Source organism: Crotalus tigris, unplaced genomic scaffold, assembly GCF_016545835.1.
Source record: "Crotalus tigris isolate CLP2741 ecotype Arizona unplaced genomic scaffold, ASM1654583v1 scf7180000024438.1716836, whole genome shotgun sequence".
Classification (NCBI taxonomy): Eukaryota; Metazoa; Chordata; class Lepidosauria; order Squamata; family Viperidae; genus Crotalus; species Crotalus tigris.
Genome location: NW_024100607.1, coordinates 1,001,294 through 1,023,934, shown reverse-complemented (window position 1 = coordinate 1,023,934; position 22,641 = coordinate 1,001,294). Strand labels below are relative to the sequence as shown.

Sequence of the window (22,641 nt, the reverse complement as noted above, 5' to 3'; positions counted from 1 at the left end):
TTCTGCAAATATTTTCAATCCTTTTTTTCCTTCATGAAAATATAATCTTATTTTAGAAACAGAGACAAAAAGACAAAAATGAACTCCTTAGTCACATTGAAACACTTTGGAAAGTACATAAATAGTTAGCAGACATTTAACTTATTTCTCTGACTTGTTCCAGGTGCCACCATAAGTGTGATAATTGACATCAGCATCAATTTTTCAGTTATTATTTCTGCCTCCATTGCAACTCTGTACACCTTAATTGGAGGACTTTATTCAGTAGCTTACACTGATGTGGTCCAGCTGTTCTGCATTTTCTTAGGACTGGTGAGTTTGTATTTACCTTTCCATACGTAATATCAGGGTAATTGTATTCCATACCAAACAGAAGAAGATGCTTCATGTCCGTACAGATTGCAAGAACATGCTGATTAATGTGTGGAAGAAAGGGAATATTAAGATTTTATATTATCCTTGTCTTAACTATTGTTATAACATAAATAAATACTAACCATAATTGTGATTTATATTAACTAGAGATCAAATTTGAACATAGATGAGAAATCTTGGATTTGTATCCAAGAAAGGAAGATATAAGAAATGGCCAGGAAGGATGATGGCATAATGATGGTTCTTAATTTGCCAGTATCTCTGAATACATATCTAGGATTCAAGAACAGAATATGATTGGACTGTCAGTTGGGTTGAATTCTTCACTTCTGGCCACAGAATGTTTTCTGAGGGTAGCATCTTTACTTAAAGGGTGAAAAAAGGCATGTGATATCTGCAGTTCTGTTCTCCAAACCTGCTACTGCTTCTCTCTCTGTTCTTCTCTCTATTGTGCACACAGTTAATATAGGAAGAGAATGTTTTCATTTAGCTCAAGAGCAGAATTTCCTCCCTTCCACTCCACTGTATCCAGATTATGTCAGTAGAAAAAATTGAAAGCAAAATCCCAGCTGGCAGAGTTCCCTATCAGAGAATATACCTCTACCCGAAAATAAACTTTTATATAATGTTTTTATGTATTTATTATGAAGATTTGTATGGCCACCAAACTCACTTACAGTGACTCCAGTGACTTAACAGAAGTAGAACCCCCAAATGCAAACCCCAATAAATTCCCCCCTCCCAGGCAACAATAATCATTTCCCCAATGTTGGGGGATTGACACATTTTATTTTTTATACCTTCCATTTTCTTTTGTTAATCCTTTCCCTCCCTTAATTTCTCTTCCTTATGCTAGGAAAAAACTTGCTGTTGACTTTAACTACACTATCTTAACTTTATGGTTACCTGTTGCCTTTAGATTTAAGCATGATTGATCAAATGTTTAAGGAGGCCTTTCAATAATAATCTCAAATAGTCAACCTCCATTTAGCATCTATGTACAGCAGCATTAATGCTGCATGCTGACATTACATCCTGACAAGGATTCTTGAATCCAGTAGAATATATTTAGCTCAGGAATTAACTGTGGAGACCTTGATGTTCTTTGAGCTTGGTTGCTTTCTTGCAGTTGCTTCATTACTATAAAACATTTTCCAACAAAATAGATACCCATGCAACTTTATTAAAAAGTGCCTGACCACTCCAACACTATAGCACACAACACAAGCTATGAAAAGGATAACACTATCATACATCAAAAACATCTCAGAAACAACAGAATATTACAACCAGGTGGCATTGTGGTAGCACACAAACTAAAACTCTCCAAAATATCTTGAGTAAACCATAAGTCCAGTAATCAAAGAACAAAAGAAACAGGATTCACTTACAACATGAAGTGTAAAGACTATAACAGCCATTATGTAGGATAGACAGAAGACTAGTGGAGCACATCCATGAACACTAACTAGCAAGCAGAAGACACAATGAAAATTCCTTAATTTCACAACACATGGGTAGGCTCAAGCATAGTTTCAACTGGGAAACTGTGAGCATCCTAGGCAAAGCTAACTTCAAAAACACTAGGGAATTCCTGGGAGTTTGTCATTCAGACAAATCAGCCTTCAATAGACCCATAGAGGTAAATCAATAAACACACAGAGATAAATCACATTTACACACCATTCAAAAAAAGACAATAAAAAGAAGCTAAGAAGGATCCTCTCTACAGTCTACACCAGGCATGTCAAACTTGCAACATCATGTGACGTTGTATGATGTCTCACGACTTTTTCCCCATTGCCAGCAATGGGGTGGGTGCGGTTTCGGTGTGATGCATCCGTCCCATGGGCCGGCAGTTTGATATGCCTGGTCTACACCCAATAAACAGGGATTAACACTAGGCAAACAATCAAGCAAAAAAAAAATACTTTATTTAAGAAACTGCCAAAAAGAAAATCACACTCCACCAACAATGGCAGAGAAAGTTACTGTACTATATAAACAGGGAACAAACGCCACTAGTACTGATGATGTTACCTAGTTGGGTGATGAATCATCTGCAAGCTCAGAGAACACCAAAGACTTGGCAAAGATTTGTAGTTGCAAACATTTACTTATTATGCATTTTAAAATGTCTTTTAAAATGCCACATTAATAAGTGCAATGCAATGGTGACTTTGTATGAGAAGTGTGTGCAAAAGAGTATACTATTCTCCTCACATACTGTTTCCTTTTCATTCTACAGTTCCAATATGCCTGTACACACATACATATACAAAACTGAATATTGTTATAAAACTGGAGTTCAGTCCTCTGCTTAAGTAGGTTGAGTTTGGTTTACTGATGCTTATTACCAATAAACACAGCTAAGAGCTCCCAGTCCCAAGAACAAGAATCGGTCTATTGAATTCGTTCTGCGCTTCCTAGTACTATGTATTTCTTTTTTAAGTAAGAGGATATAGTTTCACACCTTTTGTTTCTAAAAAAGCAGTTTTCATTCTCTGATTCAATTCATTCTAGAAGTAGAATGTGAATTCAAAATAGAACATAGAATTCTCCTTTCCTTCACAAGAAGATAACGTGAGCAATATGTTTTCATGTAAATAATTTCAGTTGCCTAAAATTTCTGCCAAAAGATTAAAGGAAAGCCAGTTAAATAAAAAAAAGGATTGTTTATATTTTAGGTTCCCTAGCCCTTTTCTATTCTCTTACCATCAGAGGCACACAAAGTAGAATCAGAGAGTGAACTTCTGCTACTAGTTCTAAAAATTCCTGCCAAAGAAGATCAAATTAGTTCCATGCCTGTTTTCTTTCAATCTCAGAGAACTTTTTTTTAAGAAAAATTAAGATATGATTCTGATGTGTAGTCTCATTTGTGTGAAGGATAAAGTTACAGCTAGTGGGTATAAAGTGTTTATTTTCTCTGGATTAATTTCTTTCCATGCATTTAATTTTGAATATATATTGGTATATTTTCATTTTACAGTATTGTTACCAATATTCTGTGAGAAGTTTGTAGAAAGATGAGAAGAAATGTAGATAAAACCATTTTGGTATTTTCTTGCCTGCAAAAATGTTTTGCAATTAAAAAATGGCAAAAGAAAAAGATAAAAACAAAGAAATACTTATGCCATTCTTTTACTATCCGCTTCATTTTTTTAATATAGTGGATCAGCATCCCATTTGCCTTGTCCCATCCTGCAGTAACAAACATTGGGTACACAGCTGTGCATGAAGTATATCAAAAACCCTGGCTTGGATCCATTAAATCAGCTGACATATACATATGGCTTGACAATTTCTTCTTACTGGTGAGATTTTTGTGAAAGACCACAAACCACTTAAGGTTTATTTTCCAAATTGCAAATTATCTAATGCAGAGAGAAACAACCTAGATCCCTCCAGATGTTTTGGACAATCAGCTCCTATCAGCTCCAACCAGCAAGGAATTATGTTGGTTGTAGCTCAGAATGATTGAACTATACAATTACATGCCCTAAGCTAAGCAAAATAAGTTTGAACAACTGCACAAATAACCTTTTAAATGTAACTGTATGCTAAAGATATGTAATTACAGTTATATGACATTGTGAAAAAGCAGAAGAGCTTATATTGCAAGTATCTTAGGAACTTTTCTAATAGCGAGTATGACAGGATTCAGTAGATCTGCAATAGAAGAGTGACTGGACAGATACAGTAGATTTATCCAATCTTTCAAATATGTATTTAGAAAAAAAAGCATTTAAAATCTTGAAGTAGGAAGATATATTTCTGGGTTACAGAGCAGGACAGAAATGTGTGAGGAAGCAGTATGAAACTGATTTAATATATAAAATTCCCAATACAGTTTCTGAATTCCTTGTACAAAATTAACCAAAAAATGATGCATCAGCAATTGGTTTTTAACGCCAGTGAATATTTAAAGCCAAATCAGCTTCTCTGTGGATAAACAACTTAACACAACAGCTTCTACACATAGTTATTTCTTGAGATTTGCCAAATCTATCATTGGACATTCCTTTCTGGAATTATTTTCTGCCCAGAAGAAAAGGAACTAAAGAGTGTTTCTCAACCTTGACACCTTTAAGATGTCTCAACTTCAATTCCCAGAATTCTGGGAGTAGAAGCCCAACATCTTAAAGTTGCTGATGTTTAGAAGAACTGAATTAGAGGCAAGCCAAGGGTGATAGAATCATGAAAAAAATATGCAGCAACTTTTTTTATTTCCTGCTGCTTTCTTGAAATGTAATCCAAAGAATAAGGGGTTTGGGGGAAAATCTAGCTTAAGGGGATAACCTTCTTTCTAAATATCATATTCCATACTTTGGTCAGGAAAAAAATGCTTGCAAGGTTTAAAGCACTCTTTTACTGCTGAAGGTATAGGGTCCTTTAGATGACTGCAAGGCAAATAGGTTTGATAAAGGAGCATGTTGACTAAATGTGTTTTTGCTTGGATTCATGTGAGCATCTGTTTGCCAGGAATGAATGACTGCAATGTTTATGATTATTTGTAGATGTTAGGAGGAATCCCGTGGCAAGCCTATTTCCAGCGAGTCCTTTCTTCTTCATCAGCTATGTATGCACAAATACTCTCTTTTCTGGCAGCTTTTGGGTGTCTTATAATGGCAATACCTCCAGTGCTCATTGGTGCCATTGGTGCATCAACAGGTACATCAACCTAATATTTATCCTAATAACAAATTAAACATTCTGAAGGCTCAAGAAATGAGCCTCTACACCAGGGTGTCAAACTGCCAGCCCGCAGGCCAGATGCATCATGGCAAAACCATGCCCACCCCATTGCTGGCAATGGAAAAAAAGTCTTGACACATCATGTGACGTTGCAAGTTTGACAACCCTGCTGCACGGCATGAGGAACGCGGAAGCGGAGTCCCGTTGGTGAAACGGAGGGCACAGGGAGAGGACAGGACCTTTATCCGGTTTGGGCGGATATTAGTTTGGGGCTGGGGGCGGGGACACAGGGTGTGGCAAACCTTTATGAAGCACTGGGAGAAAGCCACTCCCAGTGCTGACTTTGTTTCATCAGAAGAATAAAACAAGTTGATCGGTTCAGTGTATACCGGCGTTCCTGCCTCTTCATTTCGGACGACAGTGGATACCACTGACACATATTTTGAAAGTTAATGTCTAACAATAGATGAATATCCAAAGTAGTGTTATCTCAGAGCTGTAATAACTTACAATGTTTGTAATATATCAATGCTATTTTTTTCATTATGGTATAGTTCCCAATAGTATTAAAACAAACATACAAACAAACAAGAATGGAATTCAGTTTGGAAAGGCCATTTGGGCAACCGATTATAACCATGGGTTCAGTGTGTGAATACAAATGGAAGTATTCTTCACAGGTTTGTAGTTCTGCTAAGGCAGGTGCAGGAAAGGGGAGGTCTATGTAGTTCCATCATTGAACTGCCCTTAATGTTACTCCTATCCTTCAATCAAAATCTGATCAGGGAATTCTGGAAGTTAAAGTTCACATACCTTGAAGTTGCTACAAAGGAGTAATATTGCTCTAAATAATTACCTGTGAAAGGAGTGAGATAGGTACTGAACAAGTGAATGGGAGGAGCTGTGGATGGTAGCAAACATGGCACTGTCAAGCATGGATGCCTTTGATTAGCTTGTAAACAAGCTCTTCCTTGGGAGAAGCTAAATGCCTGGTTAATTTAGCCCTCCTCTCTTTTCTATATAATTAGCTAGTTTCTGATCTTTCAGTATCCAATTTTGTTTACTGTTACTCTTTCCATTTCTTCTATCTCAATATACTATCTCCCCTCACCTATCACCAGCCTTTTCTCCCCTTTGTTCCTATTTCTGGCGGAAGTGGAAAAGGAGATAGAGAGATAGCAAGAAAGAGATCGAGATTTTGATCTTTGCAGATGAGGAACAATAGTTTTATTACTAATATAGTTGAGATACCTTGTTTTATAGGCAATTCTGAGTCGTTGAATTTTAGACATTTTCAAACTGAAGTACATAAGGACCATGAGACAATTTCTGCAGATACCCCATATCATTCTTTCTTTAATCCAGTCTCAAGGAATCCCTGCTCACAACTATCTTTTGGTCTGTGAGGAAAACTATGATAGAATCTAATGTAGCTTTTATTAGGAGCAAGATGGAAGCCAAGAGTTTGACCTCCCTCTTGCATAATTCAGTCTGAATCCTGATATCGCTTGAGTTTCTTCTATTTAAATTTTAATTGTATAATGTATAGTTTGACTTTTATGAAACATGAATTAAATGCTCAGCCTGAAGCCTTTTAAAGTCTACTAAGATTTCACAACTGCAAATTTGGCATAATACTAGCCAAATTCGGCATCTAAATCATAAATTTAAATCTAATGAAGACATACTTTGTAACACATGACTGAATATTTGGATAGACCAGCAAACAGACCAGACCATAGAATCCAGCAATTAAATCCATTTTTTTAAGTTTTAAAAAGTCTGTTTTTAGTTGTTGAAGCTTGGTTTCTTTTTTCAAGTACAGGTCTATCCACTAGTAATTAATGTATGTTTATGTTACAGCTTGGAACCAGACCGAATTTTTTGGTCCAGACCCCAAAAATCAAAATAAAAGTGACATGATATTACCAATTGTCCTTCAATATCATTGTCCAGTGTACATTTCATTCTTTGGCCTTGGGGCAGTGTCTGCTGCTGTAATGTCCTCTGCTGACTCTTCCATTTTATCAGCAAGTTCTATGTTTGCACGGAATATATACCAGCTTTCATTTCGGCAAACTGTAAGTCTATATTATAAACAGTATCATTTTGTAATGTCATAAGAACTGTAGTTGATAGACGATACTTTACTGTATTAGGAATGAGAGAGTACCTTGAACCATTTTGTGTTCAATCTAAGATAATCATTGAGCAGTGGAGGGATTATGTTCTGATGTTCTCAAACCTTTGGATGTTCTAGAAGGAAAAGTCTTCCATCGTTTTTAATCTGCAAACCTTAAATGGAATTGTAACCATATACCTTATGCTATATTCAAATGCTTGAATATTGTGAATAAAGATTTTCTGGTTCATATTAAGTTAGGATTGCAGCTCATCTTCAGTAGCTATCTCTTAAAATTGAGTTAATGATTTGTACAGGCAGAGCTTTTCAATTAACTCTCATTGTATATTGTGAGATAGGAAAATATGCTCCAAAGAAGTGGCCTTTGCCTGAAAACCTATTTTATTAAATTATGAATAACTGAGTAGGCAACTATGAATTAAGTGAAACATAGCCAGGTGAAGAATTCCTTAAGTAGAAGGTATAATATTAAGATTTAAATTTACAGTATTTTGGCTTTATGACCAAGGAAAGAATTGCAAAGTGGAAACTTTTCCATAGCTGGATAACTTGCAGAGTCCAGATAACTCTGCAACCAGCCATAATACTGTAATAATATTTTCCTGTCTTTCAAGGAAAATTCCCTTTATACTAGAATTGGATGCCAGAACAAATGCCAAAATTGTAAAAGGAAAGGCATTATCATGATCCACTACGTTAAATATTAGTTCCTGTTAGATACATCATATATGTCTAAAATTCTTTAATTGCTGATCATGTTATAGATTGTTTGAGCCATAAGTATTCTATTAACATTCTTTTTATCACCTTAAATTCATATAATTCTATTGATACCTATGTAGTATATAAATATCTGTAGTAGAAAGCAAAATCAAACTGTTCTTATATTTTACAGGCTTCAGACAAGGAAATAGTTTGGGTCATGCGAATTACCATTTTTGTGTTTGGAGCTGCAGCAACAGTGATGGCTCTGCTCGCTCAATCCATATATGGTCTCTGGTACCTCAGCTCTGACTTGGTCTACATCATCATCTTCCCCCAACTTTTATGTGTGCTTTTTATCAAAGGAACAAATACTTATGGTGCCATTGTAGGATATTTATTTGGGCTCCTACTTCGAATTACTGGAGGAGAACCTTATCTATCCTTAAAGCCTTTGATTTTGTATCCTGGTTGGTATCATGATGATGACGAATACATTCAGAGATTTCCTTTTAAGACATTAGCAATGCTGACTTCCTTCTTTACAAACATTGCAGTGTCCTATCTAGCAAAATACTTATTTGAAAGTGGCACTTTACCACCCAAACTAGACTTCCTTGATGCTGTTGTTGCCAAGTACAGTAAAGAGAACATGGACAAGGCTACTCTTGTGAAAAGTGACAATATTGTTTTAAATGAACTGGCACCAGTGAACGCTCGACACAGTTTGACTCTGAGCTCTACTTTTACAAATAAAGAGGCCTTCAGCGATATGGATTCAAGTCCAGAGGCATCCTCTGCAGAGGAGAAATGACAACAACCCAGATGAAGAGAAACACTGCTTTTGCCTCACCCATAGCGCAACAGGGTACGCTGCCATGGGAAATTAAATGTAGCTTGGGAGGAAATGGATGGAGGAAAAAAAAAAACCACTACCATGCAGCTCTTTTAGTTTGTTTCTTGAAAGAGGAACAGTTTGGATTAAACTCTCATACAGTATTATCAAAACATGTTGGGTAAAATTATAGTATATCTCATTCCACCATAGTATTTGAATGTCAAAAAGAGAAAATGCAGCATCCAGAAAAAGAGACATTGGTTTCTTTAAAATTTATATCACTAATTTGCATAGCTAGAACTAATTTGCAAATTCAGAATCCCCATTTTCCCAGTTCTCCTCCACCTGCTAACTGCCAGCTTTTATTTTGCACATCCTAGAGCAAGATTGAGCTGCTAAATGCGGCAGCATTCCCAAAACTGCACCACTGAACATTCACTTCAAGCATAAACATGTACTGGTAGTAGTGAAGCTTTCTTGAGTTTTTTATAAATAAGAAACCAAATGTTCTGTTAAGCTCCTAATATTTTGACATGCACATTTTAAACAAAATATAATAAAGGCCAGTATTCAGCACTGCTATTTTAATGATGTCACTGGAAAAATTGAGATCAACTACTGTCCTACTTTATAGTTGGATGGAATCTATTCAAATGCAGACATGTCAAACTCATGACATCATGTGACATCGCGCAACATATCAGGCCGGTTTTGCCATTGCCGGCAATGGGGTGGGCGCGGCTTGCGGATGACGCATCTGGCCCGCAGGCCGGCAGTTTGACACCCCTGAAATAGAGGAACTCTTGAAATATATAATTAATCTGTGAGACAAGTTTAATAGGAAAAATGTTTTTCAACATAAAAAAAATGTCAAGATTGACAAAAACAGGGATTGTTTCCTTGCCTTCAGAAGTAGAAGGGGAAACAAGTTTGACATCAGCTAAGTGTGTCCTGTGTGGTAACAAGGTAGTCAGTAAGAAAGCAAAGGAACTTATAGAATCTATTATCTCCAGCAATAAATCATGGTCCTGAAATTAATAGATTTAACAAACATGTATCTTTTATCTCTCTTAAACTATAGATTCAGCACCTTGCAACTAGTAAATTGAACTATTCTACTAACAGGTTGTTTTTTTTCCTTTCCTTTCCTTTTCCTATTAAGGCCTTTTTCTCAGTAGTTACCCCTTTATAAAACTTGTAAAAAATAACAGCCGTAATGCAACCATCCAGGTTTTCAAATAGTTATATCAAGAGCACCTTTGAGGGTTTTTTAAAATATGCAAAATTCCTAAATGGTGCTCAAAATGATCTGGGAAGAGGGCAAAAGGGAGTTTTAGCATCTCTCTTTCTTCAGCATTTTCTATCATTAAAACAGTTTTTTTAAAAAAACTAGCTGGTTAATGCCTTCCAAGCGTGCTAATTTTAAATGTGCAGTGAGTTTATTTTATGTATAACACTAGTCAAACTTTTGATATTCCTTTGTCATCTGAAATGATATTCCTTGGCAGCAGTTTAATCATCTGGATTTTCTGCTTCCTTTTTTCATTGTGGAACACTGCTAGGTAGCTAACTGCTTGATTAGACTACAAGCTTGATCTTGTGTCCAAATCATAGCTTTGTATAACATTTAACAATGTTGATTCACTGTGTGTGTATGCCCCTCATATAATCTTATATAGTCAGTGCCAATATAAGCCTTGGTAAATTACTATCATATGTGCATTCACCTAATTATGTGTATTCTCTCCAAAGCAGTTTTAATTTGGATAAATGTGGTATACTGTCCTCAGAGCAAGGTTATTTTTAAGCTATTGTATGTATGCAAGACAATTTAGCAGGAAACTATGTTTCATCATTTGTTGCATTCCCTTAAATAAGTGGTAGAAGTATTAGCCTTTGGGAAGTTATAACACATCCATCCATCAGTATATAGAACACGGGTGGGGAATTATGGCCCTTTTTTGACTTGTGGACTCCCAGAATTCCTGAGCCAGTAGGAATTGTGGGAGTCCACAAGTCCACAAGTCATAAAAGGGCCATAGTTCCCCACCTCTGATCTAGAATGATCAATCAGTGCAAAAAATAAAAACCTGCATGGTTGCTGATACTGTCTTTTTTATTCTCAGATACAATTAAAAAAGAGTGAATTGTAACTTTTAGATTGTGTTCCATACTAAACTCTCATCCATAAAGCTATAGTTTTGTATATTGCATGTACCACAAATGTGCTCAGTCATTAGGAAATATTTTTTTGAATACCATTTCCTTTCTTCTCAAGACCAAGGGGAAACAGAGAAATGCTGTCATTACTGAGATACAGTACTGCCCCAAAGATTTTCTTTATTGGCTGATTATAGTAGCCTCTGAAATATTTATTCCCTCTGGTGCTTTCCCACAACTAATGACTTCTTTCCATTCACTAGATGTCTCAAGTCATTCTCTCTGCATTATTTTTGCCTCTCTTGTAGACTAATACCAGTGTGGCAACAATTCTTTGATTTGTAGTAAAAACAAATAGTTTTGGTCAGAATATAATTTTTATTGAAGTATGAATTATACATTAAGTACTCTATCAAAAGTTAATTAAATATCTTAATGTATAATATTCTTCTCTCAGCAGTAGCAACTATTAGAGAAAAAAATTAATACTTTTTACAGCAATAATCTGAATTGAGAATTCAATCTGAGAGGAAAAGCTGGAAAGATGTCTTCTATTCTTGAAGGGTGAGAACTACTAAGAATAATTGGATAATTCCCCCTCCCCGTTATATGCTATTCACAAATGATTAAATCATCAAAAGAATGATAATTTTCAGTGAGTCATAAAATTGGAGGAGGATTAAAATTCATGAACTCCATTATTTCCCCAAGCTACTGCCATTTTCCCATTACTTTCCTGCTCTTCATTACTTCAGTGAAGTATTTTCCAGGTGGAGTATGCATAGAAAATAGCTGCAACCATTACATGAGCTGAACAATAGAATTAGAGAAAGAGACAGCCTATCAGCTCCAGTAGAATTAACCTCATAGCAAAATAGGCAGTGCATATGTTTAAAAAAAAGTAAAAGAAAACCAAATCAATTTCCCCCCATCAGAAACCTCAAATTTAAATGTTGTAAGAATACAATTTAATCCTAAAATTGTATATGTATAAATACCCTGTTGTTGACAGCTAGTTTATTAAAAGACATTTTAAATTTGAGGGAGGAAAGGGACAGGATACTAACCAATTACATATTTTGATTAAAATCTATAAAATTATAGATTACATTAAAAGTTTAAATTGCTGCTAAAAGAAAAAAACATCAGGATTTTCAATATTTACATTTTCAGTTTTTAAAAGGTTAATTTACAGTCTATATAAAAATTTTCTTTAATACTAAATCTAAAACTTATATAAGATAAAAAATTAAATTGGCTCTATTTATATTTAATTTTAAAAAACTGTAATTTCATTTCTGTCTATGAACTGAATCCAACAAACATCTTCACCATATGTTCTGTTGGTTTATAAAAAATATAGCCTTATTTCCAAGACTACCAAATTAAACAAATTATAAACCAGAGATTGCTACAAGCCATGGATTGTTACAATCCATAGATTGGCCTTTCAACATGTTGGTTATGTACTTATCCAGTGAAGTTAGGTAACTGTATTACTTCCACCGCTGTATTGCTAGTCATGGGAAAATGGTAGGACAAGAAATGAAATTTACCAAATACTATAGGAGCATGACCTGATTTTACAAAGCAGAAGATACATAAATCTCTTATTGTATTTCTCTCCCACTTAAATCAGCTCCAGAGATCTGCCATTGGTTACAGAGGGAGAAATGTAAAAGTCCTCTATTCTTTCTATTTTCCTTTGCCAAACCTAATTACATGGTTGGTATACAGCATATTGTCATGCCTTTTTAAAATAAAATTTATTTTTGATTAAAAAATCAATAATAGGCTTTCAGTGTAACATGTGGGTTATTCCTGACTATATTCAGTTAAGTAAATATGTTTCTATTGTTTAGGTCTAAAGGTCAATATCCCAAAGTATTCCTTTCTTTACCTTTATATATATCTAGAGATTTCCTTAAGGATATTCTGAAAGTTATATTGTTACAATGTCTAATATTAATTTCTGCAAATATGTATTTCTAGGAGTTAGTGATACTGTGTATACATGTTGCTTTTAAATATTTATATTTTGCATCTTTGCAGAACCCAGGTAGCACTTCATAGTCAACAGCAGATCCATATTTCATATTTAAGTTTTATGACAGCTGACATTGATTATCTTCCTAAATATCATTTTCAGATTTCAAGATTAGAAAGATGAATATATTGTGAATTCATCACACAATACTGCACTGTAGAATAGGATAAACCAAATTTGTGTATAGGAAGGATCAATGTTTGAAATGCTCTTATTGATCTCCTAAAGCAGGCATGTCAAACTGCCGGCCCACGAGCCAGATGCGTCACAACGAAACCGCACCCACCCCATTGCTGGCCATGGGAAAAAAGTGATACATCATGTGACATCATGTGACGTCACGAGTTTGACATGCCTGTCCTAAAGAGATAGTTCAGCACATTATTCATACTTCTCACTTAATATGTTTTATCAGCACCTATTATTTCACTAGATATTTTTAGGAGAAATAGGTCATCAAAATATCCAAGCAGAATTTTCCATAGAAAGAGAAATCTACGATCTTTATGATCCTTATACCATATCTATGATCATTAAAACAATACAAAGAGTCAGAGTCACAGAAACAAAGTAATGTTAAACACTGGGTTATTTTTTTTTCATAAGATGGATAACTTGTATTGGTAACTGATTATCATTCTGTATCAAGGATGTACATGCTCCCAGTTCACCCAGGCATGAAAACTCATAGGTTTAATAGAAAAATCTGGTTTTCTCCTCTTCTCCTCGGATTTGTATAAGTAAATGGAGGGAGCAAACAAAATTCTGTTAAGCCTATGAACTTTTTCTATGTTGTCCTTGTACCCATAATAAGATTGGATCATGTCCTTAACCTTATTCATTAGCATTATTTCTATATTTATCGATGGAAATTTGTCATGATTCTGATGTGGCTATTAAAATATAATTCTAGCAAAAGTGAAAAGCTATTTTTGATTCAGGATTGCAATACCTCTTGGTACTGCTGATTCAAGCACGAAGCAGGTAAAATACTCCATTAAAATACTAACTGATCTAAAATACTTCAGATCAAAATAGCACCAGAGATGACAATAAGCTGCCATTTGCTCGTTTTACTTACCATGAAACTCCAGAATGAGTTCATTGTACCTGCTCGCAGTAGTGCAAAGTTCCAAGGCTTTACTTGCTTAACAATAGTAACAGAAGTAGATAAAAATCATCCTGTTGTAACTCCTGTTACATAACTCCCCTGCTTAGGAAAGTAATTCTAAGTAAGCTTTAAAAAAATTACTTTGTTTCATTATCAAGAAGACTGGTCATTTCTATGTTATGAATGTTACGGGAGACTGAAGTGAATGTAAACTTGAAAGATATTAATCAAATACTTCTAACAGTTGGACTTTACTTATTTATTTTCATACAGTGATCATTAACATATAAAATAATTTAAGTCGTAGCCAGAAACATGATCAATTACCTGTTTAGACTTTGTGCTGATTTGATCCAGTAAAATGTGTCATTATATAAGTGTAAGTCTGCTATTTAAACAGGGTAATAGTTATAATTATTATTTATTAATGTATATTATATATAAATATATATTGTCTGTCATAAATATATTTTAAAAATGTTTGATTCAAATAAGAATTCCTCTGTCAATATCTCGGTTTCTCTCTGCATGTACAGCAGTATATTAGTATCCACAAATTCAGGAAAAAATATCAAATGTTGTCTACTTTGGCTTCATTTTTGTCCAACTATTTAAAAATATATATATTTATTTTAACATTAAGCAATGTGTACTGTGTGTGATTTCTACAATCCAAGGTCCCTTCCAACTTTATTATTATTATATATTGAACTGAATTGGTCTGTAAAAATATGCAAACTTATTAGAATATGATCATTAGTTGATTAGATGGGCAAAAAATTTCGGATATAATATAAAATTGGAGAAATGGGAAAAATATGGGAAATAAATATAAAATTGACTATGTCGGCGGCATTCAAGGAAAACCAGTTGAAGATGTATTACAGATGGCATCTTCCACCAGCAAAGCTTGCCAAGATGTTCCAGAACAATTCGCCAACATGCTGGAAATGTAAAAAAGTACATGGAACATATTATCATTTATGGTGGACATGCCCAGTTGCAAAAAAATACTGATCTACAATAAGAAAATGGAATAATAAGAAATAATAGGCCAACCCGTAGACTGGAAATCAGAGTTCTTTTTGTTGGGTATTTTAAACAGAAAATATAGTAAAGAAATATGGTACTTAATTTTACATATAATAACAGTGGCAAGAATAGCATATGCACAGTGCTGGAAAAATGAGAATACACCATCAGAGGAAGAAGTAATAAGAAAAATCCTGGACTGTGCTGAGATGGACAAATTAACAAAAGAGATAAAAGAAAAGGAAGACACAGAGTATTATATAACATGGAACAAGTGGTATGTCTGGTTGGAGACTAGAAATAATAGAGGAGAATAAATATGGAAAGGTCAAAAGTGAAAATATGTGTATAATAATGTATAATAATAATATGAATTATTCTTCGTAAGAAGTAGAACATGAAGGAAGAAAAATATAAATAAGAAATAACAGGGCAATAAGGACAAATATTCTAAAGAAGAATAAGGGGGGAAATGTAAATAATAGATTACCGTTATGCAATCGCTGTAAAAAAAGGGAGAGGAGTATATATTGTGTGTATATGTATGTTATGTTTTGCTTTGTTTTGTTTTGTTGGTTAAAAAAAAAAGAATATGATCATTAGTAATTTTCCAGGATGTGTCCGAAATAGGTCTCACAACTCACAACTCATATTTCATTTCAAAAAGAGAACCCCCTAAAATTAGCATCATCATCAAGACTATTCTGTAGTCTTATAAAATCCAGTAAAACAGGTTAGGTTGCAAAAATAAGAGAAGTTGTTGCTGTTGTTGTTGATGATGTTATTTGCACAAGGATATTTAATACAATGTTCATGACTAAGGCAGGAACTTGAACAAACCAGATTCAATGTTCTAACTGTATTTCTCTTTAGACATACAACGAATAAAGTGTGGTAAGTGGTAAGGCCACACTTGGAATACTGCATCCAGTTTTGGTCACCACGATATAAAAATGATGTTGAGACTCTAGAAGGAGAACAGAGAAGAGCAACAAAGATGATTAGGGATTGGAAGCTAAAACGTGTAAAGAATCGTTGCTGGAATTGGGTATGTCTAGTTTAATAAAGAGAAGGTCTGGGGATGACATGATAGCAGTGTTCCAATATCTCCGGGGCTGCCACAAAGAAGAGGGAGTCAAGCTATTCTCCAAAGCGCCTGAAGGCAGGACAAGAAGCAACAGATGGAAACTAACCAAAGAGAGAAGCAACTTAGAACTAAGGAGAAATTTCCTGTCAGAACAACTAACCAGTAGAACAACCTTCTTCCAGAAGCTGTGAATGCTCCAACACTGGAAGTTTTTAAGAAGAGACTGGACAACCATTTGTCTGAAATAGTATAGGGTTTCCTGCCTGAGTAGGGGGTTGGACTAGATGACCTCCAAGGACTTCCAACTTTTTTATTATTATGGATCATCGCATAGTCAGCCAGATGTTCAGACTGGATTTGGCATTTTTTCTACCTATCGAGTCCTTACCCAGGACCTGGGATAGGCAGATGTGGATGTTTGATGGTATTACAGATCTCGTCGCAGGATGGAAGCAGTTCCTAATAAGGCCGCCTTTTGCAATTGACTAATAGCAAATTTGTCAATGCCAATGGTGTTCAAGTGGTGCTCTAGTTGTTTTGGGATTGCATCCAAGGAGCCTATTACTATTGGTACTACCCTTGCTTGCTTTTGCCACAGTCTTTCTATTTCTATTTGTAGGTCTTTGTATTTTGTTATCTTCTCCAGTTCTTTCTCGTCTATTCTGCGGTCTCCAGGCACTGCCACGTCCACTATCCAGACTTTTTTGTCTTTCTTATCGACAGTTGTTAAGTCTGGGGTGTTATGTTGCAGGTGCTTGTCTGTTTGAATTCTGAAGTCCCAGAGCAGTTTAATTTTATCATTTTCTATGACTTTCTCTATTTTATGATCCCACCAGTTTTTGCTTACAGGCAAATGATATTTTTTGCAGATCTTCCAATGCACCATAGTTGCTACTTTGTCATGCCGCTGCTTGTAATCAGTCTGTGCAATCTTCTTGCAACAGCTTACCAAGTGGTCCACTGTTTCTTCAGCTTCTTTGCATAGGCGGCACTTACTGTCTGTTGCTGTCTTCTCAATTTTGACTTTATATGCATTTGTCCTTAAGGCTTGTCTTGTGCAGCCAGAATTAGTCCCTCGGTCTCTTTCTTCAATTTTCCTGCTCTTAGCCATTGCCAGGTCTTGTTATTATCTGCTTTCCCAGTTATTTTTTTAATGTATTGGCCATGTAGTGCTTTGTCTTCCCATGCCTCTATTCTGTTCTTCATTTGGTCTTTCTTGTAGGCCACTTTGGTCTCTCCAGTAGTCAGTAAGCCTTCCTGATATACTAATTTCAGTGCATCTTCATCATTGTTCTTCAGATATTCTTCCAAAGCCATTTTTTCTTCTTCAACCATCTGATGTACTTGTAGCATTCCACACCCACCTATTTGTCTTGGTAGATAAAGTCTGTCAATGTCATTGCGTGGATGAAGGGCGTGATTCATTGTCATTATTTTCTGGTCTTCCTATCCATTGCTTTTAGTTCTGCTTGAGTCCAGTCCACTATTCCAGCTGTGTACCTAATGACTGGAATTGCTCAGGTGTTGATTGCCTTTATGGTATTTCCTCCATTGAGTTTGGACTTTAAGATCTTCTTCACTCTCTTGATGTATTCACCTCTATTCTTTTTCTTGACTTCAGTGTGCTTGATGTTGTCAGCTTGAAGGGTACCCAAGTATTTGTAGTAATCTTCCTCATCCAGACTCTTAATGTTATTTTCGTGGGGCATCTTGATTCCTTCAGTTTTCATTATTTTTCCTTGTTTGATAATAAGTGTGGCACATTTGTCCAAGCCAAACTCCATTACAATATCTTGGCTATATATACGGACAGTGTTGAGCAGCGATTCTATTTCAGATGAGGTTTTTCCATACAGCTTCAGATCATCCATATAAAGGAGGTGGGATAGTCTGGCAGATGTTTTTGATGTTTGATAGCCATGTCCTGAGTTATTCAGTATTGTTGACAGAGGAAACAGTGCAATAACAAATAGTAATGGTGATAATGAATCTCCTTGAAAAATTCCTCTCTTGATATTAACCTCTCCCAGCCTCTCACCATTGATCTGCAATTGTGTCTTCCATTGTGCCATCGATCTTTGCACAAATTTTCTGATGTTTCTACTGACTCGTTATTTCTAGGCACTTGATTATCCAGTCATGTGGCAGAGAGTCAAATGCCTTTTTGTAGTCAATCCATGCCACATTCAGGTTGGTCTTCCTTTTCTTGCAGTTTTCCAAGATCATTTTGTCTATTAGGAATTATTATTATTATTATTATTACTATTATTATCCAGAGTTCCTTGCCAACTAAATGGAAGCAGCAGCCTAACTTTTTTCCTGAAGATATTTTGGAGAAGTTCAACTATTAACAGCATCAACAAATTGATATATTACTGAGAGAATTTTGCATACGTGCATTTGTATCTGCATATAAATAAACTGTGTTTCTAATCAGGCATGAGGAAACAACTCAGGTTGAGGAATATCTTAGCAAATATTTAAGGCTGATAGCAGAACTTTGAACAAATACCTAATAATGTTATTCAGAAGGACAAGATATTGAACATGGCTCTGGACCTTCAGGATGAGATTAGAAGAAAGGGATTTAATATTTAAGAAATTTTTGAGCAACATTGTAGTGACCACCATTGTTGTGAAGCAGCTTCTTGATACAGGAAAGCATAAATAGATATATAATATATAAAGTGTCCAAACTTGTTTAAGCTAAAGAATTGTTTGGTGATGTAATCAATGAGACAAAAATAAGATACTTCCTTTAGGATTGATGAAGTTAATGTTGGATAACATTAAATTTACCCCATCCAATTTTGCCTTAGCTGATTAGGAGATTATTCTTCCTTTACTTATTAATACAATATTCACTTCCCTAACACCCAGAAATTATGTTAGTAACAAAGCCTAAAAGCCTACCTGTAAAACCATTTACATATTACATATTACCAAATAGGACAGTTACGTATCTTACATTTACATATTACATCTTACTGAATAGGATGTCATAAAATTGAAATGGTAGAGAAAGAAGCAAAGCCTGTGCTAATGTGTTACAGGTCTTATTTGTCATGCACAGTGAACACAAAAATCTACTCAGTAAGACTGATATGTGATGACCTGCAATAAATAAGTAAGAAAATTGTTTATCCAACCAATTATTCTTTCATTGGTCTTGAATAAAAATGTATACTTTCAGCTAATACTTATAGGATAAGTACATATCTCCATTATATAACAAGAAAGAGAACTGAATCCTGGCTAGATTTTATGGTGGTTCTATGACAAAGCTTGGGGTGAAGCTTCACATGCTTATGGCCCAAAGTTCAGGCATTTTAAGCAAAAACTAAACATTGCCCAACACCTCAATGTACACTTACATCACCCAAACAAAACAAAACAAAAATTTCAGTCATCTTGCAAGCCCAAATATAAACCCTGACTAAGTTGCCTTTGAAAACCATCTTGGCAGTTCTTAGGACAGTGATGAACATGCCCAAACAATATTAGATAATTTAGTCTAATCATTCTGTTCATTTAATGTCCCAAATAGAAAGCTGGGGACATTGTGGGAAATAAAAAGCTCAGCTAGATTCATTTGCCTGGAGACCCAGACCAAAATTCAGAGAAGGTCAAAATTACAATATCAAAAGAGCAATAATGAAGTCAAAATATATCTTCTTCTTTCATACCTTTTTCTTACTACATGTTCTATACTAATGCAAACTAAATTTAAATACCGTATGTCTGTCCTGTCCCATTCACACACGCACACACAAGAGTTTGAAATCTTTATGAGGCTTCATCAGCCCTGAATAGTATTCCCCAAGATTCCCACACAGGAACCAGAGCATGACCCGATGAGTCCAGTTTCACAAGTCAGAAAAGCAAAGACAAATCCACAATCCAAAACATAAATCCCATAAACCAAAATCCAATTCCAAGGTCCACAAGGTAAAGTCCAAAGTCCAGAAACAGAGGTGAAGTTTCAAGGCAAGGTACATGGTGGCTGAACAAACGCACAATTCAAAATGGAATAGTTGTTCTCAGCATTGCTGTGCTCAATTTGCAGGGATAAATAGCCACCAGCCAGGGGTAACTCATTAGGAGGGGCAAGGCTGCTCCTCACAAGTACCTTCACCAACCTCCTGTCATGGTTCCAACAGACAGAGACAAATAAAGCAGGCTTGCAAATTCCTCAAATAACATGTTTGTTACAAAGTATCAGCACTGTCTAGAGTGAAACCAAGTCTGAATATACAAGTATCAATTTCCCAATACAAAGTTAAATGTCCCACCCACAAAAGCTATGCAAGAAACTACATTCCCCAATATGATTATTTGGTGCGCTTTTTATGCAACGCCCAGTCCCTAATCTCGGGAGCAGCTGATAACTTTGGTTCCCATAGGACAAAAGATTATTTTGACTAGCAAAGCATCTGGGCAACCCTCCTCCCTCCATTCTATGTGGCAACCTAGAATGAGAAGCAAAATGGCTGCAGCCATCCTCATTTATCAAGTTGACACCCCCATTGCGCCTTTTGGGCTGTGTGCCTAGGACCTGGCAGAGGAGGTAGTTCTTCTTCATCCCTGCTCATTGGTTATAGCTATGCCCCTTCTCTACCTTATGCTTCTGGCTGGCCTCTGAAGCTTCTTGGCTGCAGCTCCTGTTGTCAGCCAGGCTCTCATCAGATCATTCCTCTGGCCCTTCTGAGATTCCTGGTCTCTCCTCCTCTTCTTGCCCATCCACTCCATTTCACTATCTCCCCTCGCATGGCCCAAACCTTCGGGTCCCCACAGATTGGGTTTCTGTGGATACCAGAGGTGGATGGGGGGAAAGATGGCATCTGCATCTTTCCAAGACAAGTCCTCAGGGTCATACCCCTACCAATTGATCAGGTATTGCAACTGGTTCTGACACTTTCTAAAATCCAAGATAGTACTCTGGCTGTCTCTGCATCAAGACCATTGCAGGTGGCAGGGGATGCAGGAACCAGGAGGGATCTATGAAGTAGTAGGTGAACATGAAAACAGGCAGGCAAAATCAAGCAGTATGCCACCACTATCACTGAAAATGGTCCTACAAATTCTGTGGTCCAGTTTCTTGAATGGGTGGAGAGAGGGCAGGTTCCAGGTGGATAGCCAGACAAAGTCCTCCACAGCCAGATGGAGCACAGAGTGACAGTGCTGGTCTGGGAACTTTTTGTAATCTTTTTTTGCCTTCTCTACCTGATACTTAAGGACCTGATGTAAGGTTTGCTGCTCCTGAAGGAAGTCCTCAGTGGCTGCACAGACAAGTCAGACATGGTATGGGGAAACAGGCATAGGTAAAAACCATAGTTGGCCAAAAATGGAGTTATCTGTATGGATGCATGCTGCAAGTTGTTGTATGCAAATTCAGCCAGCATCAACAGATCCACTCAATCATCTTACTGGAAGTTGGTGAAGCACTGTAAGTACTGCTCCAAGACTGCATTTATTCATTCTATGCCTTGATTAGTCTCCGAATGATGAGTCAAGGATAGACATGCCTACACCTCCACGCTGGCTATGGGCATCTGCCAAAATTGGCCAATAAAATGGACCCCTACTCTGTCACATTCTCCAGAAGCCATAGTTTCATTCCGTGCAGCATTAACCTTGTGAACTCTCAAGCTTCCTCCTTCCGTTATATATTCAAGATGGACAGTATTTAATATTTATTTGTTATGTATATGTAAGGATGTGGGTCTATACATATGTTGTTCATAGTATGTTTAGGTGTGTGTCATGTATGTGTTTCACTTTGAGAGTGGGCAACTAAATTTCATTTTTGATGTGTGCCGTTGTGCCCACAGAAAAAAAATGACAATAAAGGTTATCTTATCTTATCTTAAAGTTCAGCAGGTCTAACACTTCTCTTTTAAAAAAGTTTTATATAAAGGATTACAGTATTATCTCTTTTATGAATCTTTTATGGGTGTTGGGCTACTTCAGGAAGATCAAATCCATGATGAAGTTCACATTCAGCCTAGAAAGCTCACTTAATTTCATTCCATTCACAATATCACTGCTTAACCAATTTCATAGGGTTATGGTGGAATAAAACTAGGTGGGAAATGCTTTCAATTCAGAAAGGAAAGAAGAAATATAACTCTAAAATAAATGTAATAATCAGCAATGTTGATTGGCTTTCACATAATGGACAAAACCTTATTCCTCAGCATTTCATTAAGTCTACTTTCAAATAATACTTTATGATATGCAAGATGCTGATGGCCAGGATTTTTTTACAGTTGCAAACTGTAAGCGCCCTTAGTCCTTATTTCTTCATGGGGCTGTTGAGAAGCAGAAGCTTTAATAAACTCATAACTTATAAAAGCAGAAAACCTGTCTGGAATCAGACAACTGAATAGAAACACATCCAACAATTGCATTTGTTTTCAAGTGTACCTTCCAAACTTCAGCTATGTTTGTT

The 22,641-nt window shown here is 35.9% G+C and overlaps 1 protein-coding gene across 4 annotated transcripts in view; it reads left to right on the top strand.

Annotated features, from left to right (window-relative positions):
- Positions 1–12,048, top strand: part of SLC5A7 (solute carrier family 5 member 7) — a 34,453-nt gene extending 22,405 nt beyond the window's left edge. For 3 of the 4 annotated variants that reach the window (XM_039331819.1, XM_039331818.1, XM_039331821.1), the window contains exons 5-9: positions 164–312; positions 3,546–3,689; positions 4,893–5,046; positions 6,934–7,151; positions 8,109–12,048. In XM_039331819.1, the coding sequence (XP_039187753.1) occupies positions 164–312; positions 3,546–3,689; positions 4,893–5,046; positions 6,934–7,151; positions 8,109–8,729 (1,286 nt within the window). In that variant the 3' untranslated portion in view covers positions 8,730–12,048. The remainder of the gene's footprint in view (positions 1–163; positions 313–3,545; positions 3,690–4,892; positions 5,047–6,933; positions 7,152–8,108) is intronic. The other variant, XM_039331820.1, reaches the window with a different exon arrangement.
- The last annotated feature ends 10,593 nt before the right edge of the window (positions 12,049–22,641 follow it).